General features: G+C 49.4%; 1 protein-coding gene across 1 annotated transcript; it reads left to right on the top strand.

The window, feature by feature from the left end:
* Positions 1-3,647: 3,647 nt before the first annotated feature.
* On the top strand, positions 3,648-8,137 carry LOC123110602 (receptor-like serine/threonine-protein kinase At1g78530). The gene is made up of 4 exons (XM_044531161.1): positions 3,648-3,767; positions 5,165-5,849; positions 5,950-6,069; positions 7,603-8,137. Exons 1-4 carry the CDS (start codon positions 3,759-3,761, stop codon positions 7,887-7,889), a joined length of 1,101 nt encoding a protein of 366 aa, XP_044387096.1. The 5' UTR covers positions 3,648-3,758; the 3' UTR covers positions 7,890-8,137.
* The last annotated feature ends 6,093 nt before the right edge of the window (positions 8,138-14,230 follow it).

Raw genomic sequence — 14,230 nt, 5'->3', positions numbered from 1 at the left:
GTAGGCACTTAGACTGCTTCTCAGGAAGTTTATCATCGACTGCATCTTTTATGTCATCGCCATTGTCTTCTTTGGGTGTATCCACCATGTATATATCGTATGAGGAGGTGGTTGTCCAGCGCCCTGTGGGTGGTAGTTTCTGTTCTTCTCCAGCATCGTCGTCCATACCGTCGATGTCTTCAGAGTTGAAATCAAGCATGTTGGTCAAATCGTCGACAGTGGCTATCAAATGGGTGGTGGGTGGGCAACGAAGTTCTTCTTCGTCCGCTTCCCGCTCAAGCCGGACATAGTTCGGCCATGAATCTCCTGGTAAGGAGAGAGACTTTAATGAGTTTAACACGTCGCCTAGGGATGAGTGTTGGAACATGTCCGTGGAGCTGAACTCTAAGATCAGCGCCTAGTCAGATTCGATGTGTGCGGATTCACGCGGTTCGAAGCCTGTAGCCGGAAACGAGTCCGAGGTTCTGATGACACATGCCTTGTTGGAGGTCAGGTCTGTGTTCGGCTCTAGCGTCGCTGAGTCCGCGGCTTCCGTGGCGAGGTTGAGCCTCCCGCTCTCGGATGGCGTGCTCTGCTCTGGATCTAGGGCCAGTGCGGTTACCGTCGCAATCTCCTACACACAATCATATGATAGATTTAGGTCATGTTCATCGGGTCGGCACGGCGCGGCTGTCATGGGCTCGAATCCGTTGAAGATCAAGTCTCCGCGGATGTCGGCGGTGTAGTTCAAGCTTCCAAACCTGACCTGATGGCCAGGGGCGTAGCTGTCGATCTGCTCCAGATGGCCAAGCGAGTTGTCCCGTAGTGCGAAGCCGCCGAATACAAAGATCTGTCCGGGGAGAAAAACTTCACCCTGGACTGTGTTGCCGATGGTTGAAGGAGCCATCAAGCCTTATAGTGACGACACAGTGGAACTCTCAATGAAAGCACGAATGTCGGTGTCAAAACCGGCGGATCTCGGGTAGGGGGTCCCGAACTGTGCCTCTAAGGATAATGGTAACAGGAGGCGGGGGACACAATGTTTACCCAGGTTCGAGCCCTCTCGATGGAGGTAATACCCTACTTCCTGCTTGATTGATCTTGATGATATGAGTATTACAAGAGTTGATCTACCACGAGATCGTAGAGGCTAAACCCTAGAAGCTAGCCTATGGTTATGATTGTTGTTGTCCTACGGACTAAACCCTCCGGTTTATATAGACACCGGAGGGGGCTATGGTTACACAGAGTCGGTTACAGAGAAAGGAATCTTCATATCCTAACCGCCAAGCTTGCCTTCCACACAAAGGAGAGTCTCATCCGGACACGAGACGAAGTCTTCTATCTTGTATCTTCATAGTCCTACAGTGTGGCATATGCATATAGTCCGGCTATCCAAGGACCCCTTAATCTAGGACTCCCTCACCCCTACTCTAGGACACCATCACTGGGGCATACCACCGACGACGATGTTCCATCCTCACTATTGCATGCGCCTCCTCTGCTGAGCGCCTCACTGGCCTCCTGAGGTGGGTAAAATGTCACTGCATCCACATGAAAAAGCACGTGATAGCACAGCAGGCGCGACAAGTGCTCGTTGCATACGCAGACGTCACCCTCGCTGTCAACCAGCTCGAAGCCTGACGTAAGCGAGACGTGCGAGAGCGGATCTGGGCATAATGTGTGGGGCGCATCGTCAGCAACATTCGTTGGCACCTCGTCGGGGTCATCAACCCAAGCCCTGGCAATGGTATAGGAGAGATCAAGTTTGTCAAAGGACTCGATCGCTACCTGATAGATGAGGCACACTGGCAGGGGGGCTTGGGTTGTTTGCAGCGAGAACTATTATGCCGGGATGCTTTGGATAAACAGGCGAACGTTGTACCGGCATTGCACCGAGGTGGCAAACGTCAGCTTGTTCCACCACCACACCAAGAGACGTGCCTGGGAAGTGGACAGTGACCACTCCCTCACCATATCAAACTAGCGCCAGTGAGCAAACTAGACAAAGAACGAGCCTGACTGTATGAGTAAGACCTACATGCCGTTGGTGCCATCTCTACGAAGTCCACCTTGATGCCCTTGGCGATGTTTGCCAGGATCAGCGGCGGCCTGGTGCCCGCCACCGTGATGACCAACACAGACTTCCGTAGTCGTGCCTCCTCTTCCATCGCCTCCTAAGACTCCTCGATGAGGCACCACGTCTTCTACGAAAGGTTGTTTCCCCTCATTGGCCCGATGGCAAACCTCGCCGCCATAGCGGACATGACCAAGGCCGGGTGCGGCGGCAATGGGCATAGGGTCGACTTGGGCGAGAAAGGTGAGCCGGTAGTGCATCGGGGCCTGTGACTTGTTGAGGTAGCTGAGCTAGAACACGATCCTGGAAAGCATTGGACGGAGAGACGGAGGTGGTGGAAGTTGGCTTTGGTCTTGCAGAGTGGGTGGTGGTTGTGGGTTTTTTCTGACAGTAGCGAGGGATTCAAGTGTGGAGAGCGGCACGTGCAGGAGATGGCGAGAGGGGATATAGCGACGGAGGTGGTGGAAGCTGGCTTTGGTCTTGCAGAGCGGGTGGTGGTTGTGGTTTTTCTGGTGGCGGGAAGGGATTCAAGGGCGGAGAGCGGCACGCGCGGAGTTAGCGAGAGGGGCAAGAGTGGGCGGGAGGGCCAAGACAAGGTTGTGGAGGCACCGAACCTTTCCACAACAACTCCCAACTCTATGGCTCGAACTGAGGACCTTTGAGGTCCTCCTTATAGCCAGGCGCGCCATTAATGGCAGAGGCCGAGGTGGCTGGGTGTTGAGCATTGAAGCTGCGACCATCCTCCTTTTACTTGTGCGGCGATGCCCTTTTCTGCTTGCGCTTGACTTGTTGCCATTCTTGTGAATCTGCCTCCGCATATTGCTGCGTCTCATCAGGCACGCGCGAGGCGGGGCAGAGGAGCCAACAGCCCCATCACCATGATGGTTTGAGGACGCGGCCTTGAATGAGCGACAACAGCTTGTTCCACCATGCTCTGAGCAAGAAGCGTAGGTGGCATGGGTCTTGATGGCGGGGGGGGGGGGTCATGTGGACCACGTCTGCATAGGATGGCGAGGGATCCCTGAAGCGAGACCCCATGTCGGACAGCCGCAACTTCTCGGACGAGGCAAGGTGGAGGGGGGCTCCATGGCGCATGGGTTTTGTCTCGGATTGAGGGACGGTGGATGCCGCTGCCTAGTGGTATGGGCATGCCATGCCATCGGCAGGGTGCCGGGGGCTCCTTGTTTGGGAGGTTGGGAGGCTAGGGAAGGAGAAGCTACAATAGAAACTTAATTTGCGCAATCTTTTGCGAGCTTACACTTACACCAAAATGAGATGTAATTTTATTTGTGCTTTTACCGATTACGACATGAGTATTTGGCTATTTATTTTTTAAAATAAAATAAACATGCAATCACATGCTAATCCGCTAGAATATTTATGTTCCGTTGCAACACATGTGCCATTAGCTGATCGGATTAGTGGTAGATGCCGAGTCTTCGCCCTGTTTTAATGTTCGGGCATCTCTTTAATTAAAAACTCCTAAAATGCAAACTTGCCCAGAGACGCGAGCTATCGAGTCAAGATTACTTTTATGACTTATCACCGTTTTTTCTTTAAAAGATCGATCTTATCACCTGGTTAACCTCCTTTGTGTCCCACCTCGTCCCCAATCCTCGTCTCCTCCTCGTCTCCTCCTCGCCTCCTGCTGCTCGTCCGTGGCTTCGCATCGGCTGGCTTGAAGCACGCACTACTCCCGACGATGGACGAGGTACGTCCGTGGAAGCTGCCTCTAAGGGTGTGTTTGGTTTGGGAACCAAGAGGAATGGAATGTCATGGTTCCATTCCACTGGAATGGGTCGATTTCATTCTTGCGTTTGGTACGAGCTAAAAGATGGAATGGAACGATTCTGTCTCGGTGTTTAGTTGGAGGCATAGGATGGAATCAATTTAGTTCAAATTATTTTTTGCACGGAAAAGATGAGGTTACCTCTTATGCGTGTATGTAAATTAGAGCAATAACACATGGCAAAGAGAGATCAATTGTTGTAAAAACATAATAATTGCTATGTCCGGCCACTGCAACTAAAACTAACAGTAGCACTAGAAACTGCAAATCCAATTTGTTGGTGTCGCTCGTGAAGTTAGATAGTACTATCAAAGATAAGGACGGAAGGATTAGTATTAACTACAAGCAGCAAATGGACTGGTTCGAGACGCCGACGGAGTGTGGAGTGTGGATGCACATCCAGACGAGGCACTCCGATGAAGGGGCCACCAGCCAGGCGTCTAGGCTGAGTTTGATGGCGAGCGCGTGGATCTGGCGTCCGCCTCGGCGCCGGAAGGAGGTAGCCATGAACTTATCTCTAGCCGCGCCGTCTGCGCTCGCTTCTAGCCGCCACCGCTGACATGAGAGGGAGAGGGGAATGGGAACTCCTGCTGCTTGCTCGCCGTAGCAGACGCCCGCCGCCTCTGCTTCTGTTTGGTCCACGGCCCCATCCGCTTTCATTGCCGTGGCGCAGATCGAGAGAGAGACAACGCGCCGCAGAAGGAGAGAGGGAGAGGCGTCGCGGGGAAGATGCGAGCGGGACTCGGTTCCGCGTGATTCCTCCGATTTGGAGGTACGAGCGCGTTCCGGATCTTGGTGGAATATTCGCTCTTGAGGAACGCGTGGGTTCCCGTTCTACTTGTCAACCGAACGCAGGAACGAGGCCCAGGTATGGGTTGGACCCGTTACATTCCAGTCCATGATCGAAACCAAACACACCCTAAGTATCTCCCAGTCCGCCCATCAATTCATTTGCTTAAGGCCTAGTGCGCATATCTGGCTCTGTAAAAGTCCCGATGTTCCCGGCCGTCCGGACCGGCGCCCACAAGTACGTACTTTGTTTTAGAAGTGAAGGCATCCTTTTTAGGCGCCAGCTGGTAGTTCGTCCTACTTTCTTTCGTGCAGCCAGCATACAAGGTTGCTATGCTTTCTGGTGGTTTTTACTCGAGTAAATTGCCAAAAAAAAACATCATAATTATGCAAAAGTCATTAAACACCCATCAAAATGCATGTTTTTTGATGGTTTTTTTGAAGTGTTGATAACTTCGACCCAATTATGGTGATTTTTTACAATTTACTCGACATGCCGTGACGTCTGTGGTGATTGTCTGATCGTCTAGATGCTGGCTTCGTCCCTTCTGCATACGGAGCCGCCATGGATGATGAACCACGCCGACGGCCTGCTGACCAGTTTCGTCACCCTGGCGCTGTGCGGCACGGGCCTCGCCGGATGGCTTCTGTTCGGACGAACCTGGAGACTTGGGCACGTTGCGCCTGCTCCTGGCACCAGTTGTGATGAAGCAGGGCAAGGTATACAAGAGCAAGACCGCCTCATCGAACAGAATTCCGGTGCCGGGCTGGAGTCAACGGAGGATCCATATGCTTCTCCAACACTCAACGTGATCCACCCCTGGCTGCTGGAGGTCAATCTGTTACGCGACCTCCGTCACGAAAACATCATCACACTCGTACCTGCTTCCACTCCCGGCAGCGAGTTCGTCTACGAGCACGCGGAGAACGGTACCCTTGATAAGTGGCTGCACCGCCCCCGCCCACCGCTGAACTGGCCGATGAGGAGGGCCATCGCCATCGGCGTCGCAGGAGGGCTGTCCTACCTGCACAAGCAATGCATCGTCCACCACAACATCAACTCTAGCAACGTATTGCTTGACCGTGCCTTCAAGCCCAAGATCGCGGGCTTCGGTCATGCCCAAAAGATCAACATTGCCGGATCGGACGACGGAGACGAACAACCGCCGCCGACGTTTCAACCTCTTACCGGCAACTTTGGATACGCGGCTCCAGGTAGGAATGTGATCCCGTCAAGCAAGCAGCAATGCATAATATATTCTGCTAGCATATGACTTCAGACAGTTGCTTAACAATTTAAGTCTACTTGCTGCAGACTATGTGACAATGATAGGTGAGTTGACCGAGATGGTTGACGTGTACAGCTTGGGCGTGGTGCTACTGGAGCTAGTAACCGGGCGGGCAGCCGTTGAATTTGCCATCACTGACGATGGAGGCCGAGGACCCTGGATTTTTTTAATCTTTTACCTCTCCCTCTCTCTCCCCCTCCTCCTCCCGGGTCGCTCGCGCGGGCGGCTCCGGAGGCCAAAACCCTAGCCCCGCGAGCCCTTTCCCACGAGCTTCCCTGGCCGCCGCCGCCGCCGACGCCGGCAGTGGTGGCGGCGCCCGGCCGCCTAAGGCGGCGGGCGGGGTCGGCGCGCCCCGACGGGCTCCCTTCGCGCGGAGGTGAGGCGTCAAGCGGGCGGCGCAGGGGTTCCTTCCGGTGTGGTGGCGTATGGCGGGGGTAGTTGCAGCGGAGTGGCGGAGCTCGGCAAGAAGTTGCAGTTGAGGCTCATGGTGCTCGGGCTTGGGATCCTGGAGGCGCCGGCGTGGACCTGATGGCGGCGGCGCGGCTGGAGCAAGATGGTCGCGGCGCTGCGGCTCAGCCAGGAGGGGCTGGGCGAGCAGCGGCCCGGTGCAACTGCGTCCTCGGGGATGCTGTGGTGTCCTCTGCGCGCCGGCGCGGATGAGGGAGGTGGTGACGCGCGCGATCTGGATCTGAGGCGCGCTATGGCTGCTCCGGGTATGTGAGCTTTCTGCTTGGTGGCTGGCGGCTGGATGTGGTGTGGCTCGCGGCTGCATCCGCGCAATCTGGAGTTGGTGGCTGGCGGCTATGCGCGGTGCCGGTGACCTTGCCGTGCTGCCATGAATGGAGGTCCAAAGCTGTGACTTTTTCTTGGCCGAACGGAAGTTGGAAGTTGGGCTGCGTGCCCTTAGCCGTGTAGGGTGGTGTACTGCATCGTTATGGCCACAATGGCTAGGTGCTGCGGCGGCGGCGGAGTGGCCCTTCATGGACAGTGTGCCTCAATCCGATGAGGAGTGTTGGAGAGGTGCGACGACACGGATGGAAATCTTGCCCGGCTTTGATCGGTGCTGGCGGCGATGGCGCCTGCGGGTGTCGCTACCCTCCTTGGAGGCGTCACTAAGGTGTGTCGGCATCTCCCCCTTCTAGTTTGGGTTGTTGTCTCCGAGCGAAAGCCTTGGTTCGTTCCCGGACCGGCGATGGCGGCGTCTTGACGTCGTTCCTCCGTTGAGAGCATCGCGTGTGGAGACTTGGCATGGAGGCTCTATGTTGTGGTTCTTCGGTGCTCGTCGCTGGTCCAAGTAGATCTTCTTCGGCGCTATGCACGTCGGCGCCGGTGAGTTCAAGACGATGGCTATCTCGGGACCGACTGAGTCCCGCCACCCACTCACCATCCCCTTTTCGGCATTCAAGGGTGGCTGGTGCGTCGACAAGGGGAGTCCGGTGGCAGTTGTTCCTTTGAGGTGACCTGTGTTGGTCGAGACGCGGCTTTGTTGTTCTATTTAGGGCAAGTTCCTTTGCCTTGTGTTTGTAATGTGTGTGGTGGCTTTTCTTCGGATTAGCTTGGGTGTGGAGTTGTACTACACATGTTGTTCGCAGCAAGTGGTAATCTCTTGTAATTATCTTCTGTCTTCTATTAAAATATGATACGCCTTTGACGTACTCTCGAAAAAAAAAATGATGGAGGCGGAGTCGCTTCTGGTCGCCGTCCATGGCCACGAGTTTGGCACTTGCCAGCCTGGGCGCATGATGTGATGAACAGAGGAGGTTTCAGCAGCAATGTGGTTGACATGGCCATCCCAAATAAGGCATGGTATATGAGAGAGATGGAGGCGGTGTTCAAGCTCGCCGTGGATTGCACCATTAGGCAGGCGCACCTGAGGCCGTCCATGCAGAGGGTTCTCAAACAACTCCGATACCATGGCAGCACGTTGTCGTGGATAAAAAGCCGTCTCAGGTGCTGCCTACTGTGAGTGTCACAAAAAAGGAAGAAAAAGGTGTTCTCCTCCCCGTTGTGTATCACATGCTTGGATCTGTGTTTTCAATGTATGAAGTGATCATGTGAGCCTTTTCTGAAACCGGCCAAAATAGGGGTGTGATATGTGTAGTTTTGATGTAATCGGCAAAAAAAAAAAGTGATCGGTGTATGAAGTGATCATGGGTTTTCAGTTGTACTGCAGTTTTGTTGTAAACGTAGAAAGAAAATAAGAAGTACTTGTTGTTTTGCTGTGGTATACTTAGTTGTACTGAAGTTCTGACAATTAATATGGATCGAAGAGAGTACTATTTCTTTTCTTTTTGTGAAATGGATGGATGCAAGATATGCAACGTTGACAAACGCAGTTTTATCATTATACATGTTTCGAAGTTTTTCTTCCGACTAATTTGCATTAAGACAGTTCAAGCAGTCCAAATTTAAGAAAATTTCCTTAAAAGCACAGGATCAGAGCTCTCAAATTCCTATGCTTTCAATCAAGTCTATAGAAAAATGAACACGGCCTGGTCTTTCCTTCTTCTTGGCGATCACCGTTTTGGGCGACCACCCCCATTCAACTTCCGTATGAGGTACGATCGAATTGATAATTTGACAAATTATGTGTGGTTGATTGCCATCCATAATTTGCCAGAAGAAAAAAATCTCACTCACATTTCTAAACTAAACATTGCATCAAAATTTCACTAAATTTAGATGCCTCTATGAGCTGCAATTTAAGTAATAGACGTTAAGTGAGATTCTTTATTGGAAACAAAGACAATAAAGAGGGAGATTTAAAATTATGGACTGTGTGGTAGCTAAACAGATTTGGCCGCTGGTGAATGGTCACTTTAAGATTAACACTGGGACTGACTTTGAGTCAGTTGCTAGATTACACTAGGGCTGACTTTGAGTTAGTTGCTAGATTTTGCGTCTCCAATAAGAAACACTCCGCCCTCAACACTGTCAGTACTGCTGTACTTTGCTGTCTTTGGAAGTATATGAACTCTATTATTTTCAATAACATCTTATGGGTCTCGATTAAGTAGGTGCTGAGGCTGATCCTAAGGACTATAAAAAACTAGACTGTGCTATCTTCGGACAAGAATGCAGAGAGGTTGGAGGCCTTCTCAGCTCATCTTGCAGACTCCGTTCGGTGTCCCTTGATGATCAGTGGCTGATATCTGGGATGCATAACGAAGCCCCCCTGGTGGATCCATGGATCAAGCTGAAGATTTCAGACGACAGCGCCATCTTCGTCTCCCCTTGCAAGAAGCGGGAGACAGGGGCAACTACATTCTCCAGCCCGATCTCGACCCTGACAGCAAACTGGTCGCCTCAATTTGCTGCGGCGCCCCCGTTGAAGACTCGCAAGGCCTTCCAGGAACTGCTCTGCGCCAGAGTCGATATCTGTAGCCTCGACGGGCACCTGTGTCCCATGTCCCATATTATGTAGCGTTTAAAAACTTGTTGCAGTTTCCCTTTCCGTCTTCCTTGAACTGCTCTCTCACTGAGCTGATGTATGAACGATTTTGTGGTTTCATTTGAGCAATGGAACCGGGGAGGAGCCTGCCTGTTCTTCTAAAAAAGATTTACAATAGATCAGATAACGATGATTAGCAAAAACATACTTATCCTTCCTTGATGACAAAGTCAACATCACCGTTTCTCTCTCCTGCTTGGAGACACGTAGGCCAACTCTAGCCCTATACATTGTTTTTATTTTTTGACACTATACATACTTCACTAAGAAGTCAGAACGACGACCCATTGCTTCGCTGAAGAAGCGTCGACCATTCCAGTACCGATTCAGCCTAAACTGAGTTGTCACTCGTCAAACTTCCAAGCGGCGACAGAGAGTATCCTATTCACATGAGCAGAATCCATCCACCAGCTTCTCCCGATTTCAGTTTTCTTTAGCTTCCTTCCTTCGCCTCTTCCTTATGAATTGGCGACAATTTCTACTCTCGGTAGCACTTATTGGGACTCTGCACACGGTTGCCGTAAACAACGATACGGTAGTCGCTCATCTAACCAACCATGCGTTTTGGATGGCGGTATCTTGGCCGTGTGGTTTGGTGAGGTGCAGGGCGCTGGTTTTTGTTTTGGCAGCGGTGATGGCGTTGAGAGGAGTTTGGGTCGTAGCAAGAACTTTGGTAGTTGGTTCTTTTCAGCGTGTCCGAGATGCTCTTCGGTGGGTTGCTTGGTTGCTTTAAAGTTGGAGCTGCGGTGAAGCGAGTCAAGGTGACGATGATGACATCACTCGGTCGTCATTTGTGGAGGGCACGGTCGGCGCAAGTCCTGCATATTTTTTTTGTGAGGCTCGTTATCAAAGTTGAAGCTGTCGTTTGCTTGCGTATGTGGCCATCAGGGCGGCGAATGGTGCCCATGTCATGTGGGTTGGGTTGTATCGGTTTTAGCCCAGTTTTCATCAATTAACTGGGCAATTCTCACTCTCTTCTTAACTAATGAAAACCGCAACTCTTTTGCCTCGTTTCAAAAAATATTTTTTATTCCGTGATGAACCCAAAAGAATAGCATACAACATATTCAATGAGTGAAAATATTCAGATGTGATAGTAGTTCTAATTTAAATATTACAATTCGACTAAGTTCAAACTTGAATTTAACTCGCACATATCCTCGAGTTGTCCCCTTCAATTTCCCAAAGATGCTCAATAAGACACTTCTTGAACTACTTTTTTTTTCTAAAAAGAAATATATTAATATTGCGAAGATACCAACTACACCCAGCCTCCATACCACAAGAGTCTCAAAAATATCCAGGATACACACAACCTGAAAAGAAAAGGAAAAAGGAAAAAAAAACAAAGGCCTCGTGACAGTGATTAACTCCTCTTAGTAGCAGCACACAACCCACCACCAAAGTACAACACCCGGAAAACATAAAAAGTCTCCAAAAGTGACGCCTTCAAGAAGGAAACAGTGCACAAGCGTCGTCATCGTCCGATCCAAGATCTTAGGTTTTTACACTGAAGAAAGTCCGAGCTCTCAAAACAATACCTTCAACAAGGCAATTGCCAGACACAACCAATGAAGGCTAGACCTTAGATTTTCATTCTAAAAGTCACGACTCGGCACTCGAGGAGCACCAGCAAAAATGAAATCCTCCAGTGATGCTGCCCCACTTGTAGCTGCTACTTCTGAAAGTTATTAAACACATGGCTGACTCAATCGGCTCCAAGGCCCCCTCCACCTTGTTGATCCCCTGATCTCAGCCACCATGACTTTCTCCACAACTGTCTATGCCATGGAAATCGAGATACCGACAGACATGTCCCATGGTGTCAACAAACAACAAAGCTTTTCGACGTGCCCTCATGTAGAAGTGTAGGCTGATATGGACGCACACGATCCGATTCTATCCGGTCCAGATATCATTGGACAAGATCTCCGACAGTAGTTCAGGAACACATCGACGACCAGATCTAGGAGGACCAATCATGCAGATCATTGCCGTGATGTGATAAGAGCGCTAGGACCGCCACGACACCGATGCCTCCACCATCCCGACGCCATCGTCATCATGGTGGAGGACACCGGCCCACGGTGCCCACAGCCCGCGCCACCGGCTAAAGATGGACGCCAGATCGGGGCGGATCCCGATCCACCACCATCCCTTGTCCTACAGGATCCTCCACCTCGAAGCTACCGTCGATGTGGGGATCCGCCGGCGCACCACCATGACCCTCGCGATGGAGGCCCAGCGGCGCAGTCCCGTGATGGAGGCCCTGCGTGAGAAGGCGAAACGTCGATGCTGAATTTGTTGATGCATTTGGATGAACTCATCAAACATGACCGAATTCTAATGTGAAAATCAGACAAGATCACTCATGTTCTCAAATTCCAAACCACAGACAACACCTTCACCTCATTCTCTGTGATCATGTTGTAAATGATCACATAGCATGTCATCACCTTTCACAAGATCTATGAATCCCATTATTAGCGGATACACCAATAACCGCAAAGCGGACTTGGAGCACTCCAAATGCCCTCTCCACATCCTTTCTAGCTTCTTTTTGTGTTTAGACGAAGTGAGCTCTTTTTGAACCATTTAGCTCAGAGATGGTCTTGACGAAGGTCGCCCACAAAGGATAAATACCGTCAACCAGATAGCAGTCCATGTTGTACCCATGCCCATTTACAGTATAACTGCACAGAGGAGCTTGTCCTTCGATCAATCTAGCAAACAATGGATACCACTGCAGCACATTGTTGTCATTGTAAAACCCAGGCATACCAAAGAAAACGTGACAAATCCATAGGTCATGTGATGGAACTGCTTCAAGAATAACGGTGGGCTTCTTAACAAGACCCTAATATTACCCTTGTAGAGCTTCAGTAAGGAGGTCAAGCGTGAGATGTCACATGTCAAGGGGATTTTGTACTTAGTCTCTTCTAATCGAGTGAAGAGAGGTTGTTGGTTTACAGGGAATACATTCTTTAACCGGGTTTCTTCCAATTCAACGAAGTTAGGTACTACTCATGTTATATCCTAGTATGGCTTATGTGAGTATGTGACTACGAAGTACAATACTTTCTATTATTTTCTTTGATCCCAGTATTGTTAGCTTTATACACACACACACACACACACACTTATATATATTAATTATTTACCCTTTAATAACCCCAGAAAGAAACCAAGAACTCATAAGTCGTTGTTGCAAGCCTCTATACCAAAGAGATCTCATCCGGAGGCCTTCTCCGACACCTTGCCGGAGGGGGAAATCATCACCGGAGGCCATCTTCATCATCCCGGCGGTCTCCATGATGAGGAGGGGGCAGTTCACCCTCGAGGCTGAGGGTATGTACCAGTAGCTATGTGTTCGATCTCTCTCTCTCTCTCTCTCTCTCTCTCTCTCTCTCTCTCTCTCTCTCTCGTGTTCTTGATTTGGCATGATCTTGATGTACCGCGAGCTTTGTTAATATAGTTGGATCATATGGTGTTCCCCCCTCTCTATCTTGTTGTGATAAATTGAGTTTTTACCTCTAAGGTTTCATTGTTATTGGACTGAGTACTTTTTTGGATTTGAGAACACTTGATGTATGTCTTGCATGTGGATACCCGTGGTGACAATGGGGTGTTCTATTGATTCAATTAATATATGTTTTGGTATTCAACTTGCGGATTATCGTGACATTGAATAATCTATGCATAGGGGTTGATACACATTTTCGTCCTACTTTCTCCGGTAGAAACTTTGGGGGCACTCTTTGAAGTTCTTTGTGTTGGATTGAATATTATGAATCTGAAGTTGTTTGATGTGTATCGAATAGTCAACTCACAGATACTTGTGTTGACATTGGAGTATCTAGGTGAAATTAGAGTAGGTCGATGCATATCATATGGTGTTATTTTAGTACGAACTCTAGGGCTGTTTGTGACACTTATAGGGATGGCTCAATAGATTGATCAAAAAAGGTAACTTTGAGGTGGTTTCGTACCCAACAACAATTTCATCTTGGGTTCTTGATGAGGACATCAATACAATTGTTATCCATCATCTCATCGAAAGACGGGACACCCCGCCTCTATCAGTTCTCCTCTAGATAAGAACTTTGGAGTGATTCTTTGTTGCACGTTGAGGGATTGTTATATGATTCAATTATGCTAGCATTGTTGAGAGAATGCACTAGTGAAAGTATGAACCCTAGGCATTGTTTTCAAGCATTGCAATGCCATTTGTGCTTACTTTTGTTACTTGCTACCTTGCTGTTTTTATATTTTCATATTAAAAAACCTATATCTACTATCCATACTACACTTGTATCACCATCTCTTCGCCGAACTAGTGGACCTATACAATTTACCATTGTATTGGGTGTGTTGGGGACACAAGAGATTCTTTGTACTTGATTGCAGGGTTGTTTGAGAGAGACCATCTTCATCCTACACCTCCCACGGATTGATAAACCTTAGGTCATATACTTGAGGGAAATTTGCTACTGTCCTACAAAACTCTGTGGTCGAAGGCCCAACAGATTCTACAAGAAGTAAAGTTGCATAGTAGACATAAAGCTCTTTTCTGGCGCCATTGCCGGGGAGATGAGTGCTTTAAGGTATATCTTTAGATCTTGCAATTGAATCTTTTCTTTTTCTTTTTTTATCACTAGTTTGGTTTTACAAAAGAGAACTACAAAAAATGGAATTGAAGTTGCGTCAAGTTCTTTATGTTTACGATGTGTTTCTTAAAAATGATGGATCGAAAAATTGTGCCAAACTGTTCGAAGAAGGATTTGGTAAAATGTTTGGCATAACATCTTTGAATGATAAGGATGATTGCAATGTTGTTAGTATTCTTTCTATGAATA

Source organism: Triticum aestivum, chromosome 5B (genome assembly GCF_018294505.1).
Source record: "Triticum aestivum cultivar Chinese Spring chromosome 5B, IWGSC CS RefSeq v2.1, whole genome shotgun sequence".
NCBI lineage: Eukaryota > Viridiplantae > Streptophyta > Magnoliopsida > Poales > Poaceae > Triticum > Triticum aestivum.
The sequence above is the reverse complement of the archived record's forward strand: the minus strand, read 5'-3'. Positions and strand labels throughout refer to the sequence as shown.